This window comes from Acinonyx jubatus, chromosome A2 (assembly GCF_027475565.1).
Source record: "Acinonyx jubatus isolate Ajub_Pintada_27869175 chromosome A2, VMU_Ajub_asm_v1.0, whole genome shotgun sequence".
NCBI classification, from domain to species: domain Eukaryota; kingdom Metazoa; phylum Chordata; class Mammalia; order Carnivora; family Felidae; genus Acinonyx; species Acinonyx jubatus.
This window is the reverse complement of record NC_069383.1, coordinates 50277260-50293167: the sequence shown is the minus strand read 5'-3', so window position 1 is coordinate 50293167 and position 15908 is coordinate 50277260. Positions and strand designations below refer to the sequence as shown.

Sequence of the window (15908 nt, the reverse complement as noted above, 5' to 3'; positions counted from 1 at the left end):
TGAAAAAAAGAAAGAAAAGTAAGATTTGAGAAAAATCTGAACATATTTCACGATTCAAAATGACACATCAGTTACTTTCTTACGGTCTTCATTAACCTGTAAGACTCCCTAGAAGGACCCCCACGTTGGATTTGCACCATTTTAAAAATTCCATTTGTGGCAGAAATGCTCTTGGACTTCCCATAGTGCCTGATTCATTAGCTTTACTTCTTGTTTTTTAAAGAATGAACAACCACGCTCATTTCAGTTTTGTTCCAGTGCTGTGTGCTTCTCTCTTCTTTCCAGCCCTGCTTGTGATTCTGAAACATATTCCTTTGTTTATGATGCCTTTACAGGAATTTGTAAGCGTCTGGGTTCGAGATCCTCGGATTCAGAAGGAGGACTTTTGGCATTCTTATATTGACTATGAGATATGTATTCATGTAAGTATTCAGTCAATAGTCTGCAGAAATCATGGCAGTTTTTAGGTATCATGCATTTGATGGGACACACTGTTATACTTCAAATTGATATTTGTAAAAATGTTCCTATCTCAAATAACTGACTTTGGATGATTATAACTAATGCCTGTGTCTCAAATGGAGTAGTAAGTTGGTTCCTTAAGTTGGAAAATTACTCATTAGAATTGCTTATTGTACCTTTGCTAATACTAATATTTTAAAGTTTATTGCCTTCATGTATGAATATGTGAATACATCTAAAATTCACAGTTAAAGTGTATTTATAGCTCATTAATGGTATTTCTTTATGATCTGTTATAGCATATTTCTGGGTAATAGATTGCCTGATAAATCTTAGGTTTTAAGAGGATATAGAGCTTTCTGGGAAACTGATGTGCAGTGGTTATATATGTAGAATAAGAAGGTGGAAAATAAATATGTGCAATTATTTTGCCTTAGTCTAGATTCGTAATTAACATACGTAAATAACTAGAAATGATGTACTTTATTTGGAAGTAATAATTTACCATAATCTCGAGCATTTTTGTGTGGTGTATGGCCTTCTGTAATCATCTTGAACAAGGGTCAGCAAACTTTTTTTGTAAACACTGAGGTAGTAAATGTCTTCAGCTTTGGAGTATACATTCTGTCTCAAAACTACTCAATTCCACTATTGTAGGGCGAAAGCAGACCTAAACGATACATAAATAAATTGATGTAACTGTATTCCAATAAAACTTTATTTGCAAAGCTAAGTGGCAGGCTGGATGTGGCCCACAGGCTATAGTTTATTGGACCTGATCGTGAAGATAGGTTCCTTTTCCCATCTGACTTAGTCCAGACTTCTCTTGGGAGCATAGACTCAGATTTTATCTGTGACTGTATGCAATGTGAAGTAAAATCTAGCCACCTTTAATCTTCCCATTGTAAATAGTTAAATTGATAGATTAGACACCCAGGCATCAGCCATAAAACTTTTTTTTCTCTCCTTTCTTCCCTTTTTTTCCTTTCAAAGTTCTCCAACTTCGAAAATAAAAACTCAGAACTGCTTTTTTTTTTTTTAGAACTGCTTTTTTGATGATTGTGTTGAAGACCACTGCCAGGGTATACCTTGTATTTTGATTTTGTTTTGGTTTTACTCATAAAATCCCACCAGATATGCGTTCTGTGTGGAAAATTATGAGTATGTAAGAGTAAGCATTTGGAAATGAAACGTAATTCTTTAGTTGCCTTTTTAACTTCTTCTGAAAAATTTGTGTGTCCTTATCACACTTCGTGGGAGACCTGAAATTTAATTATCCTCAGAGAGTTAATGAAAGCGTAGATTTTTTTCTCTGCTACATAAGTTGCATTAGGTGAATTCAGAAATGTCTGTCTCAAGCCAGAAATGATAGATTCCACAAATATTATTTGGTGGCGTTCTGGCATGTCTCTGAAATGCTAATACATTGACAATGACTAAATCTTCTTGGCTTGGGAGATAACAGAATAAGCAAACAGATTTAGAGGAACTTAAAAATTAGTGATCTCAGCATAGTCTGGTCCTAACTATCCATGCCTGTTTATGATTAGGAATGAGGTGCGGGGCCGGGTGGGGGGGACTAGAGCGCTCTAGTCAGCCTCATTTAGGTGCTGTACCCATAGGGCTTTGCAGTAGAGAAGCCGGTAGTTAACCCATTTAAATGAACCTCAAGAGAAATGATACCAGGTGACTGTGGAATCTCAGCATTTATTTAGAATTGTAAACTAGTGAACTGTATATGCTCTCCTAACCTTGTCCTGCAAATCAAGGACTTATGGATGGACCTTTGTCTGGCATAGGTACCAGGTGGATCTCCAACTGACACCCACATTATTGACATCCACAATAATCCAGAACAGAAATGAAAGGGAGTTGAAATTGGTTCAGTCCTACCTGAGGTGTCAGGAGTCCCTGCAGTGGCCGGGTCCTCTAGAGGACACCTGCCCAGGCCTTGTTAGGACACTCGTCCTGGTGTGAACGGTCTGCTGACTCTGTCCCCAGGGGTCACTTTAGAGTGAGGCTGTAGTAGGCTTTGAAATTCACATACAGAATGTTACTGTGCCCCAGACTCCATCTTGTGCGTTTTGCTGCCGTGTTGTCAAAGGTGACAGGCTTTAGACCAGTAGCTCCTTTGGGGGCAGATCTCTTCATCTGTCTGCATTCTGAGGTTTCCTGAACTTTATCAAGTTTAGGAGAACCAGGAGCTGTGCCATACCTTGCATGGGGGTGGGGGTGGGGGTGGTTTAAGAACTCAGGCACATAGTCACTCACATTCGCCAAGGGAAACAACTGCTGGGTGCTTAGGTGCTAAGTGGTAGGATAATCATGATTTTTGAAAGAATAAAAATCTTGGGGACCCAAAACACTCTCATTTGGCAAGGTAAAGATCATGAAATAGAAGTTTGAAATAAATGTAGAGAACAGAAATCTTACAAAACCATTAGTCAGGTATCTGCCAGTCTCTTGTTTGACACAAAGCAGAAAGGAGAAACATGTATTTACTGGTCTTGGGTTTACCCCGAGGAGAAGCATTGCTGTTCTGCTTAGGATGGGGACTCTGTAGGTGGCTTTTCCAAGTCTGCCTTAGGGTAGCTGGAAGCAAACCGACATCTCCTATCTAATAACAGTATTAATAGATAACATTTGTCAGGTACTTACCATCAATCCTTACGACCACCCAGTAAAATAGGTGTGTACTACTTCATCCCCCCATTTTACCACTCAGCAAACTGGAGTTTAAGTGACTTGCCATATGGCAGGGCCGGAACTGGCACGTGGGTTCCCCATGGGTATAATTGTCCCTGTGCACCACAAGCCTCTCTCTACCTTGGATCGCACTCCCTTGCACATCTAGTAGAGAAGGAGAATGCTCTTCTCTTGTTTAAAAGTGATACCAGGGGGCGCCTGGCTGGCTCAGTCAGTAGAGCGTGAGACTCTTGAGTTCAGGGTTGTGAGTTCAAGCCCCGCTCTGGGTGTGGAGCCTACTTAAAATAAACATTAAAAAAAAAAAAAGTGATTTCAGGATGCCTGAAAACCACCAAACCTGGCGGTTTGTGTGATCTGTACTGATGGCCGTATCAAGGATATGATGGTTTCTCGTGGTGTCATGTCAAGGGCCATAAGAAGGTGTCTCTAATTCCCAAAGGCTTCTCCAGCCTCATGGGTGCACGGTGTTAAAATGGAAGGGATGACCCCGAGTTTTTATTGGCCATTTAGACTGCAGGATTTGTTTGATTTTTATGATTCATCTTTGAAAGCAGTACTAATAGGTGAGCAGGAGGCTACCTCAGGACTCAGGGGACGGCAGGGTCAAGCTTTGACCCAGGACAACACTGCACGTTGATCTCATCCCAGCTGTTTTAGGATGTAATAGATAGTGGTGGGCTTTGTGCAAGATGGGAATCTGGCACAAGTGCAACTGTGCTTTCGGTTTCTTTAAATCCTATGCAAATGAACATGGGCACATTTGGTGAGTTCGAGGTGGAGGAAAAAACATTTTTTCCTTAAATGGGGCTTGTATTTTTCTTTTTCTTCAAACAGACCAATAGCATGTGTTTTACAATGAAAACATCCTGTGTGCGAAGAAGATACAGAGAATTTGTGTGGCTGAGGCAGAGACTCCAAAGTAATGCGTTGCTGGTGTAAGTGATTTAAATAAGTGATACTGGGGAGGCTTTATTATTTTATATTCAATATTTTACAATTCATCATGCATTAAGATACAGAAAACATGAAGGATTTGATAGGCTTCTTGATTGCCATCTATAGCTTTAGTTAGTTTTGTGGCTGCTACATCTGAATACAAAATTTATCGCTTGCATTTCACTAACCTGTTGAGTATTGATCATGAAAGCCCTCAAAAATTTTTAAAAATGGGTTTTTCTTTAAGTTAATTAATTATCCTATACCCTTATTATATATACCCTATAATATATACAACTATATGATAATTATAACATAATTTGCTTTCGCTTGGAGAAATTTTGTCACTAACCCACCTTGATTTGATTATTAAAAAATGTTTTTTTTTCTTTTTGCTAAGGCAACTGCCAGAACTTCCATCTAAAAACCTGTTTTTCAACATGAATAATCGCCAGCATGTAGATCAGCGTCGTCAGGGTTTGGAAGATTTCCTCAGAAAGTAAGTGTGCAGAAACTCTTGCGGCCATACAGGAGTTGTAAGCAAAGTGCTTTGCAAAAGTTGAGTGTCCTATAATTATGTGGGGGAGAAGAATATCACTGTTCCAAATATTAATAATAATCTAGAGCCTAGCTCAGTAGTTCATTTCCTATATTAGAGCGCCATCTTGTGGCTGACATCTTATCGTGCACATCTGGGACCACATCTTCTAGAAGGAAAACAATGAGCTAATTGAGTCTGGTAATGAATAAATCTGTGGTCCTTGAAGCTGTAAAGCAGAGCCAAATTACTAAGGAGTTCAGCTGACAAAAGTAAAATTTGCGAGGAAGCAAACGTGCTTTATTAAAAAGGTGCTACTTAAAAACTATCTTTATTTACAACATTTCGGATCGACAGACCAAAATCCGTTCTCCAGTGCATTGGCTGCTAAATGATACTGCTCTGGGCTCTTCTAAAGGAAGACTTTAACTCTCCTCTTTGGAGGGAATGTTTATAAGGGAGTATTTATTGGTGGTTGAATAGTCCCGGTGGGTTATTAACTCTGGATTGCTTGGTGATGGTAGGCAGTGCAGTTAAAACGACTTGAATTCTCACCGCTATAATTTCTTTCTGTCCCCACTCCGGAATGCTAGAATACCCATCTGTGAGACAGCACATTGGTTTGCACACAGACGCTGAGGCCAGACTGTCTGGGTTCAAATCTTGGCTCTGCTACTTATGAGCTGAGGGGCTGGGAGCATTTTCTACCTCCTGTGTGCTTTTGTTTTTTTCCATCTATAAAATGGGGTTAATAATAGTATGTACTTCATATAGTTGTTGAGAGGATGAAGTGAGTTAATGAATAGAAAGCACTCACAATAGTGTGACATGTCATGTGTGGTATTGGCTGTTATTGTTTTGATCCACTTAGACATGAAACAGCTTTGAGCTAGTTTTTTAAACTTCCCATTTTATAGATAAGGAAATAGGCTGAGTCATAGGACTGCTGGTTAGTGGCCCGGCCCAGCTTCCTAAGCTGTCTTTCTTTTTCTCCTGACTTCAGGGTCTGCAGTAATCTCCTTTTGAGTTCATTCACTCCATGGGACCTTAGAGCCAGCCTGAAAGAATATACTGCCTTCTCCCCATATGGCTCACTCATAAAGGGTTTGGATATTAAGTATGCACATGAATATTAATATTTATTTCCATTAAGTTGATATAGTGTCTTTCCTTGGAAGGGGTCATGGAGACATACAGAAATACCCGCGATTATAAATCGAAGGAGGGCCAGAAAGGAAAAAGAACAGAGGAATAAAAATGACAAGAGACCATAAGAACCCATTAACCAAGCCGAGTCCTCAGAAAACATTACAGTGGTATTCTTTTGGGTATCACAGGCATGACGGAACAAAGGCCTGGTCAACTTTTTTCTGCCCGTTTCCTTTGGAGACCACTCTGCTTTTAATTGTTGTCTGTATGAGACCCAGGTGGCTGATGGCGTCTCCCTTAAGATGTGGCCCCAGTTGTCCAAGTTGGCCGAATGGCCCGTCAGTGCAGATGCTGTTCAGGAAGCTGCAGACTGGCCATTGGCAGTGGGGCCTGGGTGGGGACAGCCAAATCCTGCAGTCCCTGTCAGCACTGGGGGGCCGCTTGTCTTCCGTAGAGAAGTCTCCTTTTTGGAGGTCAAAGAACAGCATGTGTCTCTGTCTTTACATTGAGTTAAGCTCAGGGCATGTGTTTTTGACCAGGAATCACTTCGCTGCTTTGAATACGACCGTTTTTCCACAGTTGATCTGCCAAATTAGTGACTGAACGAATGTCATTTGGCTGCAGTGCGCTTAGGCTTGTGCTTGGTTATTTTTACATACTGTGTCGTTTGGCTGTTTGTGGATTGAATTTGATGCAGACGTCATAGCAGCAAGTATCCTGGATCAGGAGCTTGAAGAGCTGGGTTCCAGGTCTCCTATAAGTCGCAACTCCTAATTTTTTTCTGGCCATCCGACCTTGGAAGAGTCACTTAATTCTTGTGTGCCTTTGTTGTAAAGGGTATGATGATGTAGCACATTCACTGCTGCCCTAGTTGGTTGTGTCGTTAAGATGATGCATTGGTAAGGACTCTGGAAACCTATTTAGTAAGTGACTGCTTTGGACTGCGCACAATGGACACCAATCCTTATCCACTTGAAGCTTCCATTCTAGTGGGAAAGTCCTATGTACTTACCAGGGGATGGCTAGGTTCATTAAAATTGGGTCTGGGTTACCATCCAGAAGTCAAATCAGAGAAGAGACAGCAAGTTCGCTGTGGTGTGTGAACATAAGTCTCCAAGCTGGTGAGTTTCACATTAAAAGTGAAGCTGGTGCTTCTACGTGGTTTGAACCTGAAGGAAGCAACGAGTCTATAATACCACACGGCCGGATTCACCCCCGACCTAAATGGCCTAAATACCGTGGCCCCTTCAGGTCCTCCTCACCCTCCGTTCTGTGTCCCTCGGATTCGGATGCATAGCTTTGTCCAGTCTGTGTGGAAGTAGCAGCCTTCCAGCTCTTTTCCCCTGGGATCCCCTGAGCCCAAGTCCATTTTGGGAAGCGGGATGTGACTTGCGACTCGGCGGTCTCAGTGCCATCTCAGCGCCGTGTCCTGACCCCAGCTTGACATCCCCTGAGGCTCCATGATGTACCTGCTAAGTAGTGGTCACTGTCAGTGGCCTGTACCTTGTTTTCTGTGTAGTACTTCTAGGAACTTGAGAGGGAAGATACCACAGCACTCAAATGTGATATATACTTGTGCTGTAGATTTATCGCATGTATTTCTTTTGATAATTTTATTTTTTTAAACTACATCCAAATTAGCATAAAGTGCAACAGTGATTTCAGAAGTAGATTCCTTAGTGCCCCTTACCCATTTAGCCCATCCCCTCCTTCCCACAACCCCTCCAGAAACCCTCTGTTTGTTCTCCATATTTAAGATTCTCTTATGTTTTGTCCCCCTCCCTGTTTTGATCATCACATGTATTTTTTAAATCTGGTTTTTATGTAAGTTTTGAAGTTATGAACCAAGAAGAGTATATATGTTCAAACCCTTTAAAACCAAATTGCTGCTGTCTCTGTACATATGTGTGTATACTATATATATATTCATCTTAAGGTGGAGTAATACTTTTTTATTAAAAAATTTATGTTTATTTTTGAGAGAGAGAGAGAGGGAGAGAGGCAGACACAGAATCCGAAGCAGACTCCAGGCTCCGAGCTGTCAGCACAGAGCCCGACGCAGGGCTCAAACCCATGAACCGTGAGATCATGACCTGAGCCGAAGTCAGTCGTTTAACCCACTGAGCCACCCAGGCGCCTCAGTAATACATCTTTAATAACAAAGTATGCATCCAGGCCAGTCTTCATAAAGGAATTGGAAAGTTGTTCCTTTGACTAGGTGCCAAAGAATAATAATTTATACTGTTTATTGAACACTTGCTATGTGTCTAGCTTTTTGCATGTTATAGCTCAGGTCCTACAATAATATTAGGAATTGGGTATCATCTCATTTTTATAAACAAGGAAGTTAGAGGAAAGGTGGAGGCATATTCATTCTAGGATCTGGCAGGTTTATAATTAGTAGAACTCTTACATGATAGTTAAATTTGGTCAGTATGAGTGTGAGATTTTTCAAATACATTCATTTTCCCTCAATCTTGGCTATACTCTCCCGTTTGGATTTTCCCTCCCTAGCTAATTATAAATTGTAAGTCACTTCTGCTAATAGTTATGGGAAAAGAAAGTTATGGACTAAAATGATAAACTGTGTTGGTAAGTCCCTAACTATAAACATGGCAGTCCTACTAATTTTTTGTTTGATTCATATCATGAATGGGAGCCAGCTTTCCTTTTTTGCTGAATTCATCCCATTAATATAACTACATGTGCCTTACAGTGTAGACTTTTTATTACAGCTTTATATTTCTTAAAAATTTAAGGAATATTAGTTTTTTGTGAAAGGATACCATGGAAACACACACACACACACACACACACACACACACACACACACACACACAATATAAGTCTTTGTGTTCAATAGAGGGCACCATAGCACAGATCATGAATGTCTTCGGAGAAGATTTGTAGGTTGTTTTTTTTTTCCCTCATGGTAAGAGGTAAACAGGCTGACTTAAATTCTTTCTCCCCTACATCCAACTGCAAACCTTCCACACTATACACATGTGTATATATCATTATATTGGGTTCAGTAGACAGGGCATCCTTAGTTAGGATTAAATGGTTTTGCATAGCTATATATTGTTCCCAACTGAACTGGTATATAATACACCTAATAAAATCAGGTTGAGGAAAACCAGATTTTCAACTGTGTCCAATTCAAGGGAAAAACAAGATTTGCTTTGTTTAGTTTAAATTTGTTATGGGGAAAGGAATAACGTTTGACTCATGTTGTAAATACCTTTTCAGAAATCCCTCTAAAATTCTAGAGGCTATTTGTTGCTCCTTTTGTAAAGGCTTGAAAATTGTATACATTTGTTTTTATGGAGGCTTATAAAGATGACATTTTATTGACCATTTTACAAAGTACTCTTTATATTAAGTTTGAAGTTAATTTCTGCTGTTAGATTTGTTTGTGGAAAGTGTGGCACAAATATGACTAAGGTAAAAATAGGATTTAATACTATGATGATGGCAGTCACAACGTTCTCTGAAATACAGTAAACCAGGTGTTACTTAAAATGAACTGGTTACGCTCACTGAACCAGATGGGAAAATGCTTTCAAAATTTTGTATTTTTAATTGTGAAATGAATTATCTGAGTAAAAAAAAAAAATCATAAGTACATTAAAAAATTATTTTGCTTCTTTAAAGGCCATACCCACGGAGTATGGTAGCATAAATTTAGCCAGCCAGCGGGCATTCAGATGTACTGTCTTTGAACTCCAGGCCTGTGTGGTGTTCAGATCTTGCCTCCCCAGCCACATTCTCCCACTTCAGAATTGAGAGCTGGGTGTGTGCGGGCTCCCTCTCGCTTTTCACGGGCATGTCCTCCAGGTGGCAGTAGCGAGCAGAAGAGAAAACACTGGGAAATAATGAGTCTAATGTACAGTAAAATTGGAAATTGAATTATAGCTCAAGAAAAAGGACAGTAGCCTTGAGGTCCCGATCAACCTGGACTCTGATCACTTTTGTTTGCTGTACCCGTGTGTTAGGTTACCTGCAAGTTAATAACAGCGCGTGAGCAGTTCAAGGCTCAGTAGAATTGCTTTAGACGTGAAATAAAGCTAAAATGAATTTGTGTCCAATATCATTGGCATTAGTGCTCATTACTTTTGTGGTGTAATGCCTCGAACCATCTAAAATCAATTTTAAGGATTACCCATTATTTTATAAAGAAAATAAAACACATTTCCAACAGAAATAAAGCAGTAAGTATAATCCTGTGAGCAGTTACTTGTACCCTGGCTGGCAGGAAAACCACTGACAGACAGAAGGGCGCAGGAAACACTCCGTGCAAACTTCACAGTGGATGCAAGTTCATATTAATGGGCTGTTGCCACATAAATCTTCTCTTGATTTCAAGTATTTAAAACAAGAGTGGTAAACATTTGTAAATGTATAAAATAAATCTCAAAGAGTAGTAAAAGGGATTTACTACTTTACTACTTGTACTTGGTAAATTAATCTTTACCATGTGACACGCTCATCTTCTGGGAGAAGCCAGGGCAGAAGACATGGAGGGAAGGGAAGTATTTAGCTGCTTTGCTTGAGAGTTTTGCCCTTTCAAAACGCACAAAGCTTTTCATTTTCCTTTTCATAGGGCCAGTAAAGAATATTTCCCCAGGCTACATTTGGTAAGCCTGTCGAAGCTGCATTTTGGTTGTGATACTGTACGTGTTTAGACTTTTGCCTCTGTTTTATTTTGAAGGAAAGGAAATCTTGTAATGACCTTGGATTTTAAGTAAATTAATATGAATGGCCAGAAAAGATTCACTTTTCCTAATTATTTGTGTAAAAATGCAGACTATAAGGCAAGGTTCATTTGGCCTGACATACATAATCTGTTTTTCTTAGAGCTCTCTATGAAAAATCCCATGTTGGGCAAAATTATGTTCAGGTTTTAGTATTTTAGTTTTGTCCCTTCCATCTGGTCTGAGTGCCTTGTATTATATCTTTTTTGAACTATTTGTAGAGACTAAATTATCATACATCAAGATCTTTCCTGAAAATATGAAACGGGTTTTTATTTAAAAATAAGGGTGTACTCTGACTTCATTTCCCCTCCCAAGACATGCATTTCAGAAAGAAAACCCACATTCAGTAATAATATGAATTTGAGCATGGATGGATTTGTTAGAGTCGTTTTTAATTTTCCGTGTAGTTCTGATGCACTGGTTGAAATCTGTACTCATTGTAAACTTTGACTTTGAATATGGGAAGGCTCGTATGTACTTACCACAGAATCATCATGGTTTAAGTATAGATATGGTAAAATTAGCTGGGAGCAATTTTATTTGATGGCTTATTTTAATAACATGGATACACAGTGCTACTGCAGAGTATGGAGAAATTTCTCGCCAATTTTAGGTATTCAAAAGAAGCCACCTCTCAACTTAGCTCTTGTAAACATGTACATAAGTATACTTGTAAAGTTTTAAAATGTAAAACGTGCTGAGAAACGTATTGACTTTTTAATATAATTTTTAATGGCAGTGGAAAGTTTTGATGTTTGATGACAGCCTAGCCAATAAAGATCACAGAACAGACATGCTGGTTGGCAGTAAAAAATTTTTTTTAAGTAGACTAAATTTCTAGGACTATCAGCAGAATCTTTCCATAATTAATCCACACGGTCATAACAGATGGTTAAATTGAAGAAACGTCCTTGAAGTTATTCTTTTAACAGATGTTGTTAACTATTAGCTTCGTGGTTTTACTCACCTAAATTTCCAAATAATTGAATACAAGTTAACATATGCTTTCATCCTTTTAATAGGCAGAGTCTGTAATTGATGCAAAGTTTGCCATAGTAGAGAAATTATTGCGGTGGCACATTTCTAACGTTTCTCCTCTCTCCTACCCTCGAACTGTCCACCCCTGTTCACCGAGGATGTCTCCTTGTTTCTTTTGCCCAGGGTCCTACAGAACGCGCTTCTGCTCTCGGACAGCTGCCTTCACCTCTTCCTGCAGAGCCATTTGAATTCAGAAGACATTGAGGCCTGCGTCTCCGGGCAGACGAAGTACTCGGTAGAAGACGCAATTCACAAGTTTGCCTTGATGAACAGACGTTTCCCTGAAGAAGATGAAGAAGGAAAAAAAGAAAATGATATAGATTATGACTCAGAAAGGTATCGCCTTGCATTTTCGAATTAACGTGTATGCGTCTGTATGATACAGAGCACGCGTGTGCGTGCGCATATACACATACGTGTGTATATGCATACGCACCTCACTGTTTTGTTGATGTAATACTAAGATAATGAAAAAATTAATTGACTGAGATTTTATTGAGCTGTGACAGCTCATCATAGTAGTCTTCACACACACCTCCACACTGAATTAATGAACGCAGTAGAAATTCAATTATCTGCATTCTGATTATGTGACTTTCATTTAGTCAGACTTGAATTATTCGCGTTTAAATTATCTAGCTAAAAAAATATCCAACTGCACTCCAAATGGCTAATTAAAAGTCCAAATTTCCTGTCTCTCTTTGTGACTGGAGATAATTAAAGTTCTCCTCTGTTACTCAGGCTTTGAGTGTGTTGTGAAAACCAATTTCCTCTTTTTATTATTTTCCCCCTCTCTTCTTTTCCAGTTCATCCTCTGGGCTCGGACATAGTAGCGATGACAGCAGTTCACACGGATGTAAAATGAGCACAGCCCCGCAGGAATCCTGAAAAAGAATTCTGATGTTACCATCTTAGGAATAGTGAATTACGTCCAGTCGTGGAGAAGCAAGCTCACTAATAATAGCTTCTTACCTAAAGCTCCCTGTCATGATAGTAGGTATTTAATTAAAGACGTTGGGTTGTTTATTAGTGGTATTTTTATGTTGTCTTATTTTGGATGAGCTCCTGTAAAAAGCTAAAGGCCCGCGAATGCAACTCTCCTTTATAGGCAAACATTATCGGTAAAACTAGATCCTGTCCTGAACTGAAATGCCACATACATTTAGAAGCACCGAGTTGGTTTTACTGAATTTGAAAAGATAGGTAAATAGGCAGCATTGAAAATCCAGAGAGCGCCTTCCTTCTCGTGTCAGTGGGACAGCGTCAGCATAAACCCAGCTTGTGTGATCTTAGCCAGTATGAAGACTGACGGCGTCGACCGGACGGCCTCTTTCAGACATGTGGCTGATGTTTTGTGGGCACCTCCCCTGCACTGGCAAAACACTTCGCTTTGGGTGTTTGAAATATTTTAAGAAGCTTCGCCTTTCCAGTATTTTATTTCACAACGTAGATGGAAAATGTACCTTATGACTAGAGACATGGTAAAATAATGTTTACGTCTTACATGAAAACAGAAATCGTGCTCGTAATTTTGCTCATACTTGCAATAGATAGATTCAGAAATACATTTGCATTGTTCACATTCAGCTTTAACACCTGGTTTCTGGAAACAGGTACTGCGGTTTCGTTACCGGCGTGTAATTAGAATTCCAGGTTGACTGTTTTCTGACTAAATGTGCAATTTCTTATCACTAGATAACTTTCAGTGTCAGTGGTGGTTACTTGTTACTTATTTTTAAGTTACGAGTGGGATCTTATAAAAAGTAATACATTTAATGTTTTCAATAAACATTCCCATCATTTAGAAAAGAATGTCAACTTGCTAATTTAAGAATTACTCATTTTTTCAAGAGCCTTTCTTTTAAGGCATCTGCCTGAGGACTGGCGCAATTTAATAAAATGTCTTCTTTGTTAGTGGCCCAAAGATAAAATGTCTTAGATAAACTACATTGAACTTCAAATTTCAGATGAGGCAGCGTTTTCTTGAGATAATTATCCAAGTTTCTTCTCTGTTGAATGGTGTGAAGTGTCTCTTAAACTACCACGAAGACACTTTCACGTAACTGCGATAACTTGTTGCTTTAATTAAATGTTACCTCACCTCATTTTAACTGGGAGTTTAAGAGTGACTGTATTATTAAAAAGCCTTTGAAGTGCTCGTAACTAAGAACAGAAAATAAATTAAATTTAGAACAAGAATGATTTCCTTAAGTTTTCCTTTTTTGTTTTTGTTTGGTCTAAAACATTATCGAACGTTTGTAAATATTTTTGTTTAATGTATCTTGGATCTTGTTATTTTATCATCTAAGACTCATTTTAACACGGGGGCGGAAAAGGTGGAGCAATTTCTTTTTATCTTGCTAACCTGTGAAGTTTGCCATCTAGTCATTTAAGAGCGATCCCCAGCTTGTTTGGCAATATGTGTCTGAATTCACATTATTTCTGTTTTACAGCAGTTCCCAACAGCATGTAATGTGCCACCAATTGTCATATTTTTGGATGATGTAACATAGCCATTAAAGTTGATATTAAGTAATGCCTAATACTGTGGTGTGTAACCTTCACAAGATCATCGTTTTCACATTAAACGTGAAAAAATCAAGTTCAGTTTGTTGGATCACTTATTTTATAGAAGAGAATACATTTTTTTTTGACTTCCACCTAATTTCAGGGTGTTTTTGAGCAAGCAGTAAATTTTAATGAGAAACTTTGGTAAGATTTGGTTTACTGCTCAGTATAGTTGTACACATTTGAGGTTTTGAGCCTTGGGTTTGGTTGTTTTGTAAGCACTGGCTTCTCATTTTCTGCAGCTGAGATATTTAGGTAAACTTCAGCCCCCAGTGGCCTTCTTGCTATGTTCAAGTCTCTTATTTTTCTCTGGCGTAATTTTATAAAGCTTTCTTTGGGAAAAGAAAGTAGTTACTAAGTAACTAAATTAAATCGATGTTTATTTAAAACGATTTTTAATGTAATCTTGGATGCTTTATGATTTACATACAGCAGAACTGTATTTCCCTGGCTAGTTCTTAAAGGGTAAATGATTCACCTATAAAGCCAGTTTGTGTGTTTTGTTTGAGAACTGGTTTTATATATAACCCGGAGGTGTCAACAAGGAAAGTCAACAACCTGTTACTTAGGGCTTCTTTAAAGTCTCACTTGGAAGAAAGTGACTTAGATTCTAGTTAAAATTACAAGTTTTAAAAATTGCCAAGGAAAAGCAGAAATGTTTATCTTTAAATAGTTATGTCCCTTAAGATATTAAATATCTTGCAGGAGCTTTTCAAGCCTAATGCACATTTTATTGAATAATTAAATACAAACAAGTGATATGCAATAACCTTACTGTAGTAAGGTAAAAGAATAAAATTTCTTTTATGGCTATTGAGAACATAAACAAATTCATTTAGCCTCGCCACAATTACAGTTATATCCAACAGTAAATTGAATGTTGTTTTGAACTCCGTTTTTTTGGTGCCTTAAGGATTCATCATTATGGAGCTACTGTGGTACAAATAAGGTTTTTAGTATTTCAGCTATAAATGGAAGACAGTTTTTTTTCACAAAAGGCCTCTACAGTTTTAAGACAAATATAACACAACAAAAGCTTATTCTCTTTCTAAATAGTTGCCCTCTTAATACTTAAATTGCTTAGTTGGTGTCCTGTAAATCCAATGTAGCATCTTTTCAGTGGAGGAAAACCATTAATTTCAACACAATTTTCTGTTTTTGTTTGGAATATAGACCTTCTCTTCCTTTATTATATAGACACATTTTCAAGTACAAAACGCCGTCTGAAATTAATTACTGCAATTTGACATTCAAAGCATAGATACAATTTTCTTTGCAAATAAAGGTCATAAGAAATACATTTTAATAGAGGGAATTCAAGAATTTTAGAAGAATGTAGGTAAGCAACATTTTAAAATTTAAAAATATTTACTAAGGATTTTGACTCTGTTCTTTGCCGTATGCATCTCACAAACGAGTCACCATTGTCCCTTTAAGTCAGACACAATTGCTGTTCACTCTTGTTGGAAACTTTTCTGGATCATTGTTACGAACACTGCCTTGGACAGTCATTTATTTCAGCTGCGCCAACTCTGGTAATGATCATTTTCTCTTTCTCCAAAATTCCAAAGACTTCTTTTCAAACGATACAGAAGAAAAGAGGGGAAAAAATTCAGCCACGGTTTTCTGCTGAAAGTAAACTCTGGTCTAAAGACACTATGCAAATGGCTTATGCCAAAGAGGCACACACCCTTTCTCTCCCCCACGAGAAGTGTAGACTCATCCCCAAACCCCACACCGCTTGCCTTTGCTGC

The 15908-nt window shown here is 38.5% G+C and overlaps 1 protein-coding gene across 5 annotated transcripts in view; it reads left to right on the top strand.

Moving 5' to 3' along the window:
- The window catches only part of SNX10 (sorting nexin 10), a 74261-nt gene extending 60073 nt beyond the window's left edge, over positions 1-14188 (top strand). For all 5 annotated transcript variants that reach the window (XM_027075147.2, XM_053218295.1, XM_027075149.2 and 2 more), the window contains 5 exons: positions 336-422; positions 4003-4103; positions 4505-4603; positions 11710-11922; positions 12393-14188. In XM_027075147.2, coding sequence (XP_026930948.1) covers positions 336-422; positions 4003-4103; positions 4505-4603; positions 11710-11922; positions 12393-12474 — 582 coding nt within the window. In that variant the 3' untranslated portion in view covers positions 12475-14188. The remainder of the gene's footprint in view (positions 1-335; positions 423-4002; positions 4104-4504; positions 4604-11709; positions 11923-12392) is intronic.
- The last annotated feature ends 1720 nt before the right edge of the window (positions 14189-15908 follow it).